This window comes from Aspergillus steynii (genome assembly GCF_002849105.1).
Source record: "Aspergillus steynii IBT 23096 chromosome Unknown P170scaffold_8, whole genome shotgun sequence".
NCBI lineage: Eukaryota > Fungi > Ascomycota > Eurotiomycetes > Eurotiales > Aspergillaceae > Aspergillus > Aspergillus steynii.
The window spans coordinates 460,310-477,842 of NW_020194405.1; the positions used below are offsets into that span (position 1 = coordinate 460,310).

At 49.7% G+C, this 17,533-nt stretch overlaps 2 protein-coding genes across 2 annotated transcripts; both read left to right on the top strand.

The window, feature by feature from the left end:
- Positions 1-612: 612 nt before the first annotated feature.
- Positions 613-12,344, top strand: P170DRAFT_512973 (polyketide synthase A; the record flags this gene model as incomplete). Its single annotated transcript, XM_024855046.1, has 2 exons — positions 613-2,329; positions 2,381-12,344. 2 exons carry the CDS (start codon positions 613-615, stop codon positions 12,316-12,318), a joined length of 11,655 nt encoding a protein of 3,884 aa, XP_024700142.1. The 3' UTR covers positions 12,319-12,344.
- A 218-nt stretch (positions 12,345-12,562) lies between these two features.
- P170DRAFT_512974 (F-box protein) lies at positions 12,563-16,229 on the top strand. The gene is made up of 6 exons (XM_024855047.1): positions 12,563-14,053; positions 14,105-14,560; positions 14,619-14,747; positions 14,795-15,352; positions 15,448-15,813; positions 15,882-16,229. Exons 1-6 carry the CDS (start codon positions 12,617-12,619, stop codon positions 16,116-16,118), a joined length of 3,183 nt encoding a protein of 1,060 aa, XP_024700143.1. The 5' UTR covers positions 12,563-12,616; the 3' UTR covers positions 16,119-16,229.
- The last annotated feature ends 1,304 nt before the right edge of the window (positions 16,230-17,533 follow it).

Here is a 17,533-nt window from a genome sequence, read left to right on the forward strand (position 1 = left end):
AACGTCGGAACAGTGAGCCATTTCCGGGCGATCTCGGACTAGACGACTTGAAAAAATTCAATTCAGTCCGACTAATCATTGAATGACATGACATGACAACGTCAAGCATGTGATAAGCTTCACCCAAGCTTTCTAGCTCGTACTCTCTGATTTTTCAAATTTGAAGATCTTCTGCAGGTGGGCAACGCATTGTCTTCGGCATAAAATGCAAGACGCCTGTGACCGATGAGGAAATGGCTTCAACTAGTTTGACTAGAGCTGAATTCACATGATGATTCGTACCTGATCCATGGGACATCGAGCGCCACTCACGACAGTAGTCATGATTTGTAGTCTCTCATTGGATTACAGAAAACTATTGTATTAAGCCCAATGGAAGATGCCCGATGGGGAATGGATAGCTGTTAACTGCTGTCAGGTTCGCCGATGATCAGAAAAAGCGTGAACGCTTCGCATATATATAGGATCTGTATTTCTCTAGAAATCACGGCCAAGAAGGCATGTGGCCATTGTTTGACACTTCTATTGGAAATACCTCGGTTCTCTATACCTGTCTTTCAGCCTGTCCTTTTCTTTTTATCCAAACCCTCCCCCCGCAACGCTCAGTTCACTATGATGAATTTGCCAATTGCTGTTGTCGGGACTGCCTGTCGATTTCCAGGCAGTGTAACCTCGCCCTCCCAGCTTTTTGAGCTACTAAGCAACCCAGAAGATGTATTGAGCGATCTGGACCCTGAGAGATTCAACCTCTCCAGCTTTCACGATCGCAATCTCGAGAATAATGGCCCCACCAACGTCCCGAGAAAATCCTATATGCTGGACGACAGCGGTCTCCACTTCGACGCTTCATTCTTCAAAGTCAGCGCGGCGGAAGCAGAGGCCATGGACCCACAGCAGCGTCTTTTGCTGGAGACAACATACGAGGCTCTCGAAGCAGCAGGATATACTCTGAAGCAGATACGCGGATCGTCTACTTCTGTCTTTGCTGGCGCGATGACTTCAGACTATCATGACATTCAAACTCGGGATCTCGACACAATTAGTCGGTGGCATGCCACCGGTACATCGCCGAGTATATTGTCAAATCGCCTTTCTTACTTCTTTGACCTCAAAGGGCCGTCAATGACCATCAATACAGCCTGTTCAAGCTCATTGGTGGCATTGCATCAAGCAGTCCAGAGCCTCCGCAATGGGGAATGTACAACTGCAATTGTTGCTGGCGTTAATCTCCTTCTCGACCCCGACACCTACCTCAGTCACTCTAACCTGCACATGTTGTCTCCAACTTCAAGATGTCGCATGTGGGATAGAGATGCAGACGGGTACGCTCGAGGAGAGGGGTGCGCAGCGGTTGTAATCAAGACGCTGGATCAAGCACTAGAAGATGGGGACGACGTGGGATGCATCATTCGGGGGACTGCAGTCAACTCGGACGGCCGATCTGCAGGGATTACAATGCCCAACTTGGAGGCCCAGACAATGTTAATCCGACAGGCTTACGAACGCAGTGGCTTGGACCCCGTCCGAGACCGATGCCAATATTTCGAATGTCATGGCACTGGGACTCAGGCTGGAGATCCCGTGGAAGCCCAGGCAATCCAGCAAGCTTTCTATCCAAAGGACGCCACATTTGATCCGAACGACAAACTGCATGTGGGAAGCATCAAGACCCTTATTGGCCACCTGGAAGGGTGTGCGGGTCTTGCCGGTCTGCTGAAGGCTATTCTGTGCGTCAAAAACCGGACCATTACACCTAACCTACTCTTCAACAACCTCAATCCTAGCATTGCTCCATTTTACGAGCATCTTAGCGTGCCAACAAGAACCGTACCATGGCCCTTCGTTGCCCCTGGTCATCCCCCGAGGGCGAGCGTGAATTCGTTCGGTTTTGGGGGGACCAACGCTCACGCCATTATCGAGAGTTACATCCCTCGCCAATCGCCAAGCGACACCGGTGGCTCTCAGGAGCTGAACTCTGACACAAATGCCATACCGACCCCATTCTTATTCTCGGCACACACCCAGCACTCCTTGTGTTCAACAATCGAGAGGTTCACCGAGTACGTGAAAGAGAACGAAGGGATGAAACTGGATGATGTGGCATGGACACTCGCCAAAAGATCCATTCTACCATTCAGGGTGTCAATCACGGCATCAGGCAGAGAGGAGCTTCTTCAATGCTTGGAACAGGCCATTGAGGAATATAAAGGCAGCAAAGGAAGTGAACCCAAGACTGTTGCACGGAAGCATTCGTCCGAACCAAAAGAAATCATGGGGGTTTTTACAGGACAAGGTGCGCAATGGCCTCAAATGGGACAGGAACTTCTACGTGTGTCTCCGGTGTTCCGCAATTCTATCGAACGTTGTGAACGTGCTCTAGCTAGCCTTTGCGACGGGCCCTCGTGGTCTCTTCAAGAAGAACTTAGGGCGGAAAAACAATCATCGCGTCTGTCGAACCCAGAAATCAGCCAACCAGTAACGACTGCGATTGAGATAGCTGTATACGATCTTATGTGCGCATGTGGAATCAGTCTGGATGCGGTTGTTGGCCACTCATCTGGCGAGATAGTTGCCGCCTATGCGCTCGATATCATATCGGCTGAGGACGCCATGAAGATAGCCTACTACCGTGGATTGAACACTAAACCTGCCCAGTCGGGTGGTATGCTGGCTGTTGGTCTCTCTTTCCGTGATGCCATTCAGCTGTGTTTCCAGGCATCCCTTTCCGGGAGAATCGTGGCAGCCGCGAGTAATGGGCCCGCGAGCACCACATTATCGGGCGATTACGATGCAATTCTCGAAGCCAAGGCACTCCTAGATCAGAAGAAAACATTTGCCAGAATGTTACAGGTTGATGCAGCATACCATTCACACCATATGGTGGCTTGTGCTGCAGCATATCGAAAGTCACTGAAGGCATGCGACATCCATGTGCGGACCCCTAGAAGTGATTGCACATGGGTCTCAAGTGTCACAGGGAACAGTGCAACCCTGGACATTCAACAATTTTCTTGTGATTACTGGGTTGATAATATGGTCAACCCTGTGCTCTTCTCACAGGCAGTTGAGAAGACTATTGGGCAAGCCCGGAGCCTTGGTGTATGTGTTGAGATTGGTCCTCACCCGGCTCTCCGTGGTCCTGTCTTGGATACATTGTTGTCAAAATCGATTTCTAATATCCCTTACACTTCCTTCCTTCACAGGGGGCACAATGATCTTAAAGCTGCAGCACGCGCCGCTGGTTGCCTCTGGGAAGGGGTTCCTGAACGCTTGGATATCGGGAAGGTTCTCCAAGCTTTTGGCAAGCAGTCTCCGAAGCTGATCAAGGGATTGCCGACATACTCATGGGACCACAGGAACAAGTACTGGAGAGAGTCTCGTGTGGCCCGAAACTATCGCGTCGGAAGTCCTGAATTGCACCCGCTTTTGGGTCGGCGATGTATTAACGACATAGGAAACGAAATGTCCCGGAGAAATATCATTCACCCGGAGCAACTTCCATGGGTGCAAGGGCACAAGTACAACAGTGAATGCATTATCTCAGCGGCCTTCTATTTTTCATCGCTGGTGGCCGCTGCATGCTCTGCTGCTGAGACCCAATGTCTCCCATTACTCCAGGTCAATGACTTTGTCGCCTTGAACCCATTGATCATCGATAGTGATTGCCAGGGCATAGAATATGTCACTACAATACATTTCCAAGACCAGATGTCGGACTCAAAACTTGATGCCGAGGCCGCCTGTTATGCTTGCAATATCGACGGCTCTATGATGAGAAAGTTGTGCACTGCACGCCTCACACTTCGTCTTGACGATAGCCTCCCTGACTCCGACAGATTGCCGCCAAGAGAGAAGCGATACCACACCCTCACACCCGTGGATGTTGCTGCCATGTACGAGTCATTTGAAAAGGCTGGAACCGGCTATTCTGGACCGTTTCGCAACATCACTTCGATCCAGCGCGGTTTAGGTCACGCAACTGCCTCTGCCTCATGGGGTCCTGAAACAGGCATTTCAGGATGCTCGTTTCACCCCGCTATGCTGGAGTCCTCATTCCAAACAATGCTGTGCGCCTTTGCCTCGCCCCTCAGCAAGAGAATGTGGACTTCATTTAATCCAATGGAGATTCGTCAGGCTCTTGTTACCCCTGGACTTGTATCAACGAGTTCTTCATGCGAAATCGATGCATTTGTGACCGCGTCTGGGGACAGTGAGGTAGTGGGCGATGTTTCGTTCCACAGTGAAAGTGGAAGCACCATGGTCCAGATAGAAGGCTTGGTCATGAAAAGTGATCGTGATCCTGACAAATCTACCGACCGAAATATATTCTCTCATTTGGTGTGGGAAATTGACCCTTTTGGGTATCCGGTGATTCCTTCCAACCGCGGTTCAGAAAATAAGTCGGCAGGGTTAGATGAAGCAAACATGGTTGCCCTCTATTACTTCCAAAAAGCACTGTATGAGATCGATCCATTCGAAGTACCTGGGTTTATGCCTCATCACCAACACCTGTACCGTGAAATTCGCCGGATTGTTACCACCGAGGACTCGGGCTCTCCATCCACAATTTATCAATCAGGTGGATCTGAGGACAGTATTCAGGAGAAAGTCACCGGTTCGGGGAACAGAATTCATCTGGAGTCAATCCATTCACTGGGCAAAGCACTACCTGCTATACTGCGAGGAGAGGTTAACCCTTTTGACCTGCAGAATGGTGTTGGTAGTCTTGGGCATTTATACCAGAGTTGGGGGATCCTTTCTGAAATGAAGGTAAACATATGTAACACGCTGAAGCGCATTGTACACAAACACCCTCACATGGAGATCCTGGAGCTTGGCTCCGATCCTGGCATAGCCACACAGCAAATCCTGGAAGAACTTAATGGCAACTATGCTTCCTATTGTTTAAGTGGCTCAGATCCAACATTACTTGGCGAACAGATGAAATTGCTTTCCATTCAGCATCAGAATCTGAAAGCCAGGCTAATTGATCTGACCACCGCCAGTATCCCAGAGCCTGGCAGCGACATGTATGACATGGTACTCGCTGCCAATCCGCTCCAGGCAACTGGAAACCCCACCAGTCTCTTCGAGCGCTGCCGCAAGATGTTAAAACCAGGTGGTTACCTTATATTTGCGAGAGTCACTGGTCGCATCCCGAGTTCTTTGTTATGCACCTTTGGGCTGTTTCCCGAGTGGTGGCAAGGCTACGATCAAAGCATGCAGGCGTGGCCAGAAATGGCATCTGTTCAATGCGACAGACAGCTACGGTCTGCGGGATTTGCGGGCATCGATCATATATTCCCCAGCTCGCCTCTTCCAGATGAGGGTGATCTTTCGGTAATAGTCACCCAGGCGGTGGATGACACCGTTGCGATGCTTCGAGAGCCGATGAGTTCGATCGGGCTGGCGCCACCGACTGATATTATTGTCCTCATTGGAGGTAAAACTCTCCCGGTATCGCGCTTGCTTCATAGCATTCGAAGGGTTCTCGCTGCTTCTGGTGCCACGACCGAGATTGTGGAAGACCTTGACGAGTTAGAGCTGAAGAGCCTTCCAGGGGAATATTCAATCATTTCTCTGACTGAGCTTGACCAGCCATTCTTCTCCAATTCTATGTTCCATGAAAAAGTCATAGCTTTCAAAGAGCTTGTGCAAAAGTCCAAGCATGTTCTTTGGCTGACAGCTGGGGACATGGCAGTCAGCCTGGCTGTTGGGAGAGCGATGAGATCAAAAGCCAGCGACAATGCCCACCTACAATTGCTGGAACTGTCTACGGTGACAAAGGTGCCACCTGCATTTATAGTCGAAGTCTTCTTGCGTCTCACCTGGTCCTCATTACCTACGCTGATGGATGGGAAAACGCTTTGGACAAATGAGCCCGAGTTGTACTGGGATGGATCCACGCTACGTATTCCACGTGTCGTACAGGACCACGAGCGAAATAAGCGATACAGTTCGGAGTGCCGAAAGATCAGCCCAGTTGCTTCTTCTTCACATGTTCCAGTCACAACTCTGGCAATGAACGATGTGCCAGTTTCGATTGATGTCCAGGTCATGTATTCCATTCTTCTTTCTGAGGACGTGTATCTCTGGCTGGGAACAGCCACCACTGGAAGTGAGAACATGATCGGCTTTTCTGAAAACATCTCATCAGTGATTCAAGTCAATCCTGATAGTGTTCACACCATCTCCCTTGACGGAGATGATCTGAGTCCAGAAAATTTGCGAGCGATTGCCAGCTTCAGCTTAGCACTCTTGCTGGTGAAGTCATCATCAGGGCCTATGATAATTTATCAGCCTGATGAGCTACTCGCCACTGCTATCCATCAAGTTCGCCAGACTGATCGAAAAGTGTACTTTGTCACTTCAAATCGTACTTATCCGCCGAAAGGGTGGATCGCAATCCATCCCCACGCATCGCAACGGATGATTCAACGAGTGCTGCCAAGAAAACTGTCAAACTTCGTCGATTTATCCTGCTGCGATGACAACGTTGGAACTAGGCTTCGCACTCTCTATCATAAGATCTTAGTTCATCCTGAGAGTTTATATCGGCTTGCGTTGCTTACAACTCCTAAGGAGCTTATCGCGGAAGCCTATACTCAAACATGCATCAGCTTGTCGACTCTTCCACGAGTGGACCTGGAGCTTGTTCCATCCGCAGAGACCTCATCAAGCAACCGATCACTCAATCATTCCAGGGTGGTAGACTGGACAAGTCTTGCTCCAGTAATGAGGCAGAGTGAATGCCAAGATCCTTTCCCTATGTTCTCCTCGACCGGAACATACTGGATGATCGACATGGTATCACCACTGGGATTGTCAGTTGTGACATGGATGGCGAGAAACGGCGCCCGAACATTTGTCCTCGCTGATAGAAGGCCACGCGTGAACAAAGCTTGGCTCGAGGAAATGAATCGTCTAGGAGCTACCGTCAAGGTCATGAAGATGGACGCTTCAAACAAAGAGTCCGTTCTGTCCGCCTTTGGCCAAATTAAGGAAGCTTCACCACCTATTGTTGGTGTCTGCTATGCTCCTTTGGCTCTGTCTCACGAAGGGTGTGAATATACCCTCGAAGACGAGCGAGTGGTTGTCCCAAACGCAAAGATCGACGCAGCGATGTACCTTGACGGGTTGTTTTCTAACCCAACACTGGACCTTTTCGTGCTCTTTACATCCCTTGTGTCGGTCATTGGGACACCAAAGCAGGTGTCACATCATGCTTCTGCGCCATTCATGTCAGGTGTCATTCAACGGCGGAGGAAGAGAGGCTTGGTGGGGTCCATGTTGTCGCTGGGTATAGTCGTCGACGCTGGCTACTTTGCTAGGCAGGACAAGGAGGCTATCCAGCACATGGTTCATCAAGGGTATTCACCTCTCTCTGAAACTGACTTACATCATGGCTTTCGTGAAGCGATAGCAGCAGGTAGACCCGAGAGGCAAGAGAATCCTGAGGTGTTTCTTGGACTGCAGAAAGTCGATTTACAGAGTGACCAAGACTGTCAATTGTCGTGGAGCTCAAGTCCTTTACTTTCTCACTTCACTACCAAGGTCGATCAGGTGAGACCAGAGCAATCGGCGGAAGAGCATTCGTCATCAGTTCTTCATCCAGAAAAACAGTCACAAGAATCGGAGCCGGAACAAAATACATCTGATGTGCTACTGGAACGCTTAGCAGACAAGATTGCATCAATGCTCCGACTACCAGCAGGAACATTGGATATACACACTCCGCTTCTTGATCTTGGTTGTGATTCGCTTTTTGCCGTGGATATCCAGACATGGTTTGCGAAGGAGCTTGACATTCACATTTCCGCAATGGATGCGCTACTAGCTACCGTCGCAGGGCTGTGCCAGAAAGCTATTCCCCAGCCAGATACTCATGCTTCAGTGCCACAGAAGGAAGATCAGTATGTGGAAGAGAGCGACTCTACAGATGTCACAACACTTACTTCCAACTCTCAACAAGACAACTCGAGTAAAGACCTTTTGGACAAAAGCAGTAGCTCACAATCATCGTGTGACTCCCCTTCTTCTGAATCCTGGTGCGAATTGCAGCCAAGCATCACAGAGACAAGGTTTACCCGTGTGGAGAAGATGTCTCCTGATCAGTCCCAGATCTGGTTCGCAGGCCATTGGATGGCGGACCCAAACCAGTACAATGTCGTGATATCCTACAATGTTCATGGAAACTTCCAGTTCGAAAAGTTCCAAAGGGTTCTGGAGCAAGCGGTATTCCGGCACGAGTCCCTGCGCACAGCCTTCTTTACAGATCCAAACACTGGTGACCTCCTCCAGGGTGTTTTGACAACGCAACCACCCTTTTTCAATCATGTCACAAGTTCTGAGCAAGGCTCTGTGTCAGAGGAATTTGACAAATTGGCATCCTATCAGTGGCGACTGGAACAGGGCGAAGTCATTCGAGTGACCGTAGTGTCGGTGGGACAGGACCAGCACACAGTCATATTTGGATACCACCATATTGTCATGGATGGGGCTAGTTGGTCCGCATTCTTGAATGATGTGAAGTGTTTCTACAAAGGAAGCCCACTGTGTGAGGTTGGGCAGTATGTCGATTACTCGCTACAGTTGAATTGTGCCATTGACGATGGAGCATTCGCAAAAGAGCTAGAGTACTGGAAACATGAACTTTCACCACCACCGGAGGCTATGCCTGTCCTTCCGTTTGCTAAAAGCAACACGCGGGAGGCGACAGACAATTTCAAGATGCACACAGCATCGCGACACATAAACATCGCAGTCGCCGACATGATCAAGCACACAAGTCGCAGTCTCCGGGGCACGCCGTTCCACTTCCACCTAGCAACACTGCAGGTCCTTCTTGTTAGATTGCTAAAGATCGAGAATCTATGTATCGGTATGAGCGACGCAAATCGAAAAGATCAGCAGTTCGTCAACACGGTCGGCTATTTCCTGAATATGTTGCCACTCAGGTTCCATGTCAAGCAAACGGACAGCTTTACCAACGTATTCCAGAACACGTCCTCCAAGGTGCTGACGGCAATTTCAAACTCCTCAATTCCTTCCAACTTGGTCATTGATGAGCTAAAGATCCCGCGAGCATCGAACGTAACACCTCTCTTCCAGGTTGCATTGAACTACCGTGTGGGAGAGATCACCAGGATGTCAGTGGAGGACTTTGAGCTCAATTACGATCGGAGTGTGATGGGAAATGCACCCTATGATATGTCCTTCCATGTCACTCCTTGCGCGGATGGCACCTGTATAGTTGAACTCAACTGTCGGGATTATTTGTACTCGCCCCAAGCCACGGAATTAACTATGGATACATATGTCCGTCTACTGGAGACGCTGTCCTCGGATCCGTCACATTCTGTCCAGAGCAGTCTGCCCTCGGTAAAGCCGGTCAATGAGGATGGTCTTTCTGTTCACCGTGGTCCTCGACAATGTCACGACTGGCCTTCGACGCTGTCAGAAAGGTTCCAGAACATGGCCGATCAATACGGAGATAGGGTCGCCGTCACGGACGACACAGGGGAGTTTACCTACTCGCAACTTCACGCGCAAAGCACTCATATCGCAAAAGCTCTTCTCCAGAGAGGGGTTGCGTCTGGTGATAAAGTCGCAGTCTTGTGCCACCCCTCCGTGAGCTCGGTGGCGAGTATGCTCGCCATTCTCCGCATTGGAGCTGTATACGTGCCCTTAGATCTGAGCCTCCCTCCGGCAAGACATAAGGCCATGATGGAGGCTGCTGCCGTGACCGCTATTATCTGCATGTCTTCGAGGGCTGAAATAGCGTCCGAATTAAAGACCTCAGTCGTTATCAACGTTTCCGAGGTACTCTTCACTGAAGCCTCGCCTATGGAATCAATTAGTGACGATATCAATGGCAATTCTCTGTCCATTTTGCTATACACAAGCGGGTCAACGGGACAGCCCAAGGGAGTCTGTCTGCCTCAAGTTGGTTTTATCAACTACTTAGCGGCCAAGCAGAAAGAACTCGGTCTAGATAGCTCGACGGTTGTGCTACAGCAAAGCTCGCTGGGATTCGACATGGGGCTCGCCCAGACTTTCAATGCGATTATGAACGGTGGAAAGCTCGTTATCGTGCCTCAGGAAGTACGAGGAGACTCAGTTGAAATAGCGAAAATCATGCGTGATCACGGAGTCAGCTTCACGCTGGCCACTCCGTCGGAGTACCTTGTCATGATCCAGCACGGTCGCGAATATCTCTCTCAATACACTGGATGGAAGCAGGCATGTTTGGGTGGTGAGCCTTTTACGGATCAACTGAAACGGGAGTTCGCTCGGCTGGGAAAGAACTGTCCTATCGTGCAAGACTCCTATGGTGTGACCGAGATATCCGCATGCACGACTTTCCAGACGATGTCTGCGTCAGAACTGGAAGAAACACGCAGTGTTGGACGAACAATCTCAAACACGTCTCTTTATATAGTGGGTCCGGACTTCAATCTTGTCCCCACTGGAGAGACTGGAGAAATCTGTGTCGGTGGTGCCGGAATTGCACTGGGTTATATTGACGAGAAGCAGACTAAGCTGAAATTCGTCGAAGATCCATTTGCTCTACCTGAAGATATAGCCAGAGGATGGACTCGAATGTACCACACCGGCGACAAAGGTCAATTACACAAGGATGGCTCTCTAATCCTCCTGGGTCGGATGAACGGAAACACGGAGATCAAGCTTCGCGGGCTTCGCATCGATCTAGAAGACGTGGCTTCTACTATGCTAAACTGTCACCCGGATTTGCTTTCGTCTGCGATCGTGTGCGTGAAGGACCAAGGTGACTCAGAAACACTTGTCGCTTTCGTTGCTCTGAACCCTGGGCAAATGGCCAGTCATGCTGAGCTGCAACATCTCGCCAGCAGTCTTCCTTTGCCGCAGTACATGCATCCCGCCGCTGTTATCTGTCTAGAGGAGCTACCTCGGAATCCAAACGGCAAAGTTGATCGAAAACGAATAGAGGCCATGCCATGGACTGCTCCAACCGCCACGACTCAACCATCGAAACGCTTAACTTTGGGTGAAGGTGAGCTCAAGCTTCTTTGGCAGAATCTCCTTTCTGGTCAGCAAATCCAGCCGGAGTCCGACTTCTTCCTTCTCGGAGGAAATTCGCTACTGTTGGTCAAACTGCAAGGTGCTATCCGGAATTCCGTCGGGGTTTCGCTCACACTCCGAGAGCTTTACAGTGCCAGCACACTCGCGTTGATGGCAGTCAAGGTCCAGGCGCGAAAGGCCGAAGTACCGTCGACGTCGGTAAACTGGCTGGCAGAAACAGCGATACCACCTAATGTCCTGAACTACGTGAGCTCTATCCCGAGAAGAGAGATGACCCGGCGTTCTCAAGGATCTGGCTGTGAAATCCTCCTTGCCGGGTCGACAAGCTTTCTTGGAAGGGTATTGGCGCAGACCCTCCTCCAGGTGCCCGAGGTGCAGAGATTACATTGCATCGCCGTGGACAAGGAGCAAGGACATGTCCTCCCCACCAGTGACAAGATATCGGTATATCACGGAACCCTTCTTGATCCCATGCTCGGCTTGTCCAGCACAAAATGGGCGTCACTGCAGCGATGTATTGACGTAGTGATTCATGGCGGCTCCAACGGGCACTGTCTCAACACGTACAACTCTTTGAAGGGTCCGAATCTTGGCTCTACCCATCGTCTTGCCGAATTTGCTCTCCAAGCCCAGATTCCGCTCCATTACATTTCTTCCGGGCGAGTCATCCTCCAGTCCGGGCAGACGTCCCTAGGGCCCGTCTCATTGTCTCTGCACCCCCCTCCTCTAGACGGATCCGATGGTCTGACCGCCACAAAATGGGTAAGTGAAGTCTTCCTCGAGCGTTTGGCGGAGGAGAGTGGCGCGAGCATCAGTATCCACCGTCCCTGTACGCCTATCGGCGATCAAGCTCCTGCCCAGGACGCACTGAACTCCCTTCTCCGCTATTCCGCCACTCTCGGAGCGACCCCTCGCCTGACAAGAATGGAAGGATACTTGGACTTTCAGAAAGTAGAGACCCTCGCCAAGGATATCGCCACGCTAGTGATCTCAAGGTTCACCGAGGCTTCCCCCCGACCGTCGTTAACACCATCCGGGGTGTCCTTTTTCCACCATTCCAGCAATGTCAGGGTTCCTGTGAAAAGCTTCAAGGAATACATGGAGAAAGTGCACAATCGACCGTTCCAGGAGCTTAGCCTGCGTGATTGGAGCTCCCTCGCACTGGAAGGGGGGATCGAGCCCCTTATTCCGAGCTTTTTGGAGGCCGTTGATGACAACCAGGACACTTTGCGATATCCGTATTTAGGACGGTGAAACACTCGATATTAGGCCCTTCGTTGGCATGTAGTCTATTATGAACGAAATGCCATTTTCATCACACATTAATCGCATAACTAGCACTAGCCTAAGACTAGCCTAAGGAGTTAGGACGTCAAAGTCTAGCAAGGCAGCAAGGCAGCAAGAGTAACGACTAAGCCGCTTCGGGACTAGCGCTCCGACGTAAGCGCGGATGTCAGTCGCTCGTTTCCTGACGTCCTTCGCTTTCACCTCGCACTCACTCGCTCTCAGAATCAACTAATTGGTCGCTTTATTCGAGATCAGGTTGCCCGGAATGTCAGGCAGCAAGCGCTGCAGTGTTTGTGGAGTCATCTTTGCGAACTCTCTTGGTGGACAGCAGAATATACCATGGTATGCTCAAGCTCGGGCCCTTTACAGAAGGGGGAGAGAAAAGAGCACTTACCTCTCTGGAATTGGTCGCCCGGGATACAGTCAAGGTCTTGAAGCCCCTCTCGATAGTGACTATTCCTACCGGGATGTACAAAGACCGCAGCGGATCGAACTCATCCATAAAACTACTACCATTCTTAGCGACGCTTGGGGATTTGGCATACATGATGCATGTTGGAAGATGCTTTATTCAAGGAATATCCACTATGCGCATGCAATTGACCTTGCAGAGTCAGTTTTTAATCAGATTCTATCTGCACCCCATTTGGAAGATGTTTCTACCGAAGGCTACTTCAATTTAGAAAGATTCGCCAAGGATTCACATGTCAGGAAGGATCCCTTCGATGTTCCGTCCCTAGACGAGCTGGAGGCGGCGGCGCCACCAAGGCTCGCTGCGGCGGGCTTGATTCCGATCGGAGCGAGTGGCAACTCTCGCCATTTCAGCAAACTGTCCGTTGAGCTCACTTTCGAGATCTTGTCCTATTTGCCTTTTAGCGACCTGCTTCGGCTAAGGCTGGTTTGCCGTGAATTGGCAGCTATCATGTCCTTTGATGCTCTTCCCAGATCCTACTGGAGAGACAGATTCTCAGCGGGTCAAGAGGGGGCGTTTCTCGGTGTTGATCTTTCGGCCCAGAGAGATTGGTATCGACTTTTCCGTGGCACATTGTCGTTGCTGAAAACTAACAAGTCTCTGCGCAATCGAAAGCGAATATGGCAACGGCTTGACTCGTTTGAGGAAGTTGCAAGATGCGAGGCGTCACCTGGGAGAACTTCACACGGTTATGCCCTTGAAAGGGTTGTCACAAACCCCCAAACCTATACGTATCAGGTTATGGACCACAGGTACGACGATGGCATACCCGACTGTTTACAGCTCAAGTGTTTCTCATCTGGGCATATTCCGGGACACGGCTATGAAGACACGGTTGGTGCTTCGGACCCCTGCCACTATAAGGCAGTTCAACTCGAATTTCCTACTGGGGGTGGCGATGGGGAAGTTGAAGTTTCTTTCATTCAAGTTGGGGACCAAGAGTTTATATCCGGTATGCGGTTTTGGCATTCGGGATATCCTGAAGGGCGTGTCTTGAAGCTTGGATATTATGGCCACGATAAGACCAGGCGTCTCAGAATTCCGTATGCCTCGCATTTTAATGCAGTTGAATTTGCATTTTCCGTGGGTGGTCTAGTTGGTTTAAGCTTCAAATTACGCAATATTGGATCGACGCGCTGGATTGACCAGGGACGGGGTTCGAATATCGCCCGTAAGGTCATGCGCCTTCCCAAGGTCCCGAAGAGATGCTTTCTCGTAGCAGGTCTTGATGTAACATTGTCACTCTACTCCCAATCACCCATCTACTAACAACTACTTTAGCGATATAAAATCGTCAGCTTAGGGCTTGCTCTACCCGCTGATGAAGGCGGGCAACAAACCCCGTCTAATAACATGACTGTCGAACCTAAAATATGGTTTCCGTACGAACCGAGTTGGGGAGTCTTACAAGCAAGTGCTCTCAAACCACCTAATTCGTTCAACACATTTACCCCGAGGCTTCACGTCGACTTTGGCGGGCCTGGTGGCGTGTTGCTCAACTGTCTAACAAGACTTTCGTTGCACATACATTTATCACATCGTGCTTTTGATCCTTGGCAGCTGGCAGGAATCAGTTTTCACTTTCTTGACGGGGGTGTGAAAACGCTCGGCTTGAGCGGTGGAGTCGAAATTTCTATGCTCATTGATGGTCCCGGGGAAGAGCGCATTACAGCTTTCGAGGTCTCGGCTTACATACAATCCCGCTTCTACCGGTACAGGCGCATATGTGGACTAAAGGTATCCGGTTCCAAATTGTTTTGAAAACCCGACTTGACCGAGCTGACAAAAAATCTAGTTCTCTACAAACTCCGGTCGCGCTCAAGCTTTCGGAGCAACTACCACCACTGCCAGTGAATGTATTCGAAGATATGAACATCAACCCCGGAAGGGGACGTTCATTACTGGACTCATTGCTGTGAGACCGGTAGGTCCAAGATTGACTTTATTGAAACTCTGTCTGATTCCGTTTAGCCTGTGGGGATTCAGTTTGCTAGCTTGGGTGTCCTTACACAATCATTGAGTGGACAAGTCCTTCCCACTTCTTCACCGGATTCCAGGATGAACCACGACCTGTCACCGGAAAGTGCCGAAGGTGACAATGAATCTTCATTCATGATAAAGCCGGTTAATGCCTTCGCCCCCAGGAAGTGGGTTCAAAGTTACGCCTCACTCAAGGGGGTCCGGAGAATTCAGGCGTCAATCGGTCTGCCGGGAAGATCTCGCTCCCTGTATGGCATATCCGGGTTGAGGGTCGACTATAATGATCACCGATCCTCTGAAATTGTAGGCCAGTGGATGCATGAACACGAAGTCTTCGATCTTGGTGAAAATGAGAAAGTCGTGTGCTTAACCGTCTGGCGGGCCATTGAACCATGGCCCAGTCCGATGAGAGGGGAGAAAGGGCATGTTATGGCCGTTCTTATCGGCACAGACCACGACCGGAGTAAACTGTTTTGCTCACCTTGGGTTTGCCCTCCTTTTGAACAGTGCCTGAGATTTGAGATTCAGGTAGCACCAGATGAGAAATTCGTCAGTCTCCTTCCCTTCATTGTCCTCCTCCTTTGATTCATGGTCCACCACTTTTGGCCAGAATCCTCATCCCAAAGTTGCTAATTCTGTATCAGAGCTCTCTTGCATGGATGATGGATCTGACCACCGACTGGCTTCAACCGGTTAAGTCAACAGAAAATCCGACACAGTCCTCGAAACCTGAAATGTCCGATGAAGAATCGCATCAAGATGTTCCAGACGCGTGTGTCCAATTTAGACCAAACGTCAACGGCTACGGCATTGATAGAGTGAAAGAGGTCTCGGGCTTCTTTGAGGGTGATAGTATAATCGCGTTAGAATTCATATACAACGCATATCCTACCCATTCGGTAGGTAACCAGAACCCGTCATTACAACGCAACACCATGAGTATTCCTCCGAACAGCCGCATTATTGGGGTGTCGGCAAAGATACATGGCGTGTCTCTCAAAGATCTGGAGGTAGGACATTCTAATGCCTCTTTTCTCTTTTCGACCATTGTCAAGGTCTTGGCTAACTCAATGGATAGTTCCATGTTGAAAGTATAGGAGAAGGCCCGGACAAACCTCAACGGGAATGGATACGATTTCCTAGCTCTAGAGCATGTCGTTCCTACACTCGCTACATGTGGAGTATTCGCGAAGAGACTACCGGCCAGCTGGAAGATTTGGATACTTCTAGTCACGTACAGTCTGTTGAAGCGGAATCCGAGTTCACGTGGGCGAAATTCTGTAAAGGTAATGTCGCCAATCTTACGTTGTCGTGAGCTGCTGTTTTTTTTCTTGACCCGGAGCAAATTATTCTATCTTTTCCCTCTTTAGTTTATCAGCAGTCAGTTTGTTTCGAATAACGGGCCAATATCTGAGTTCAAAAATTCCTCTTTGAAGAGTAACTAGTCTATAAAATCGGGATCACGTTAATACTCTGGACCAGGCTTATTCTTTGAGGACTTGCAAGAAGCTCGCGTTGATTTATAAAAGCAAATCTCGATCGTGGCGCTGTCCAGCAGCAGGCCAAATTCCGATAGACAGAAACAGAAGCAGAAACAACTCAGAAAGAAAAGCACACAGAAACCCGAAAATTCACAGATTGATGACACTTATCGTGTAAAGAAGAAAGAAGGAAATGAGAACTCTAAACTCTCCCCTTAAGTAAAAGAACTGGCATCTCAGAGAAGATGAAGCAAGCGGTACCTCATGTAGGCGAAATCTCGAGACCGGCTGATGCCAGAGTTCGTTTTCCGGTGAGTGTTGGGCTAAGTGCAGCTGCGTAATCAGTAATAGATGCAGCATGCCAATAATTTCGCCGTCTTTGCGATTTCTAAGATCATAGGAGGCATTGCGGACCTTTACCACGTCGGTATCCTGTGCTCTGAAGGAGGGTCTTGTCCACACAGTGGTTGTCCTGCAATTGCCCGGGACACGATCCGTTGTCTCGAGAATGATCCCATCGCTTGGGTTTCAAGATTGGAGGCTTTGAAACGTCCTTCTCCGTCCCTATCTGTCTCACGCTTTTGTACGTCGCCTTTGGCGTTTAAGTAATCGGGGTTGATATGCTGCCTATATTTTTCTTGATAGCGACCGCCGACCACTGAACTCAGAGCCTTGTCACTATAATGAAAGGTACCGTCTAATACAAGCTTGAAGACAAAGTCGCACCACTTCGGCGGAATGTGACCTTCGTGATCGAAATAATTTGATAGTCGTTCTTACCGTGGAGTCCGCGTTTAGATGGATAAACTTCCATTCCCAACTATTCATTGCTATTCCCCACCCAATCGTGTTTTCTCTGCCTGCCTTTTTCCGTGCTTGGTGGATCATCGCTTGGAATGTCAATAATGAAATTAATCGAAACAACTGTTGAGTTACTTACCCATGTAGGACATGGCCTGTTTCAGCCCATCACCAGTCTCCGCTTGGAACTCGATGGGTCGGTACTGAGTGAGAGGCTCCAGACAGGAGCGACGACTCACTTCTTTGTGCTCGCTTCTTTTTTGGGAGCCCACTCAAGGGCCAGGGCATAATCATCCAGAGCCTCCTCTATGTCAATTAGCGAGGTATCTCCATATCGGCCAAGTTTTGTTGAACTTACATAGGGGAGATGGTATAGGCTTGAACTCATAAGTGCGCAAGTTGATGGCTCCCGGGACCCATCTTATATCAAAAGTGGCCTTGACACTAT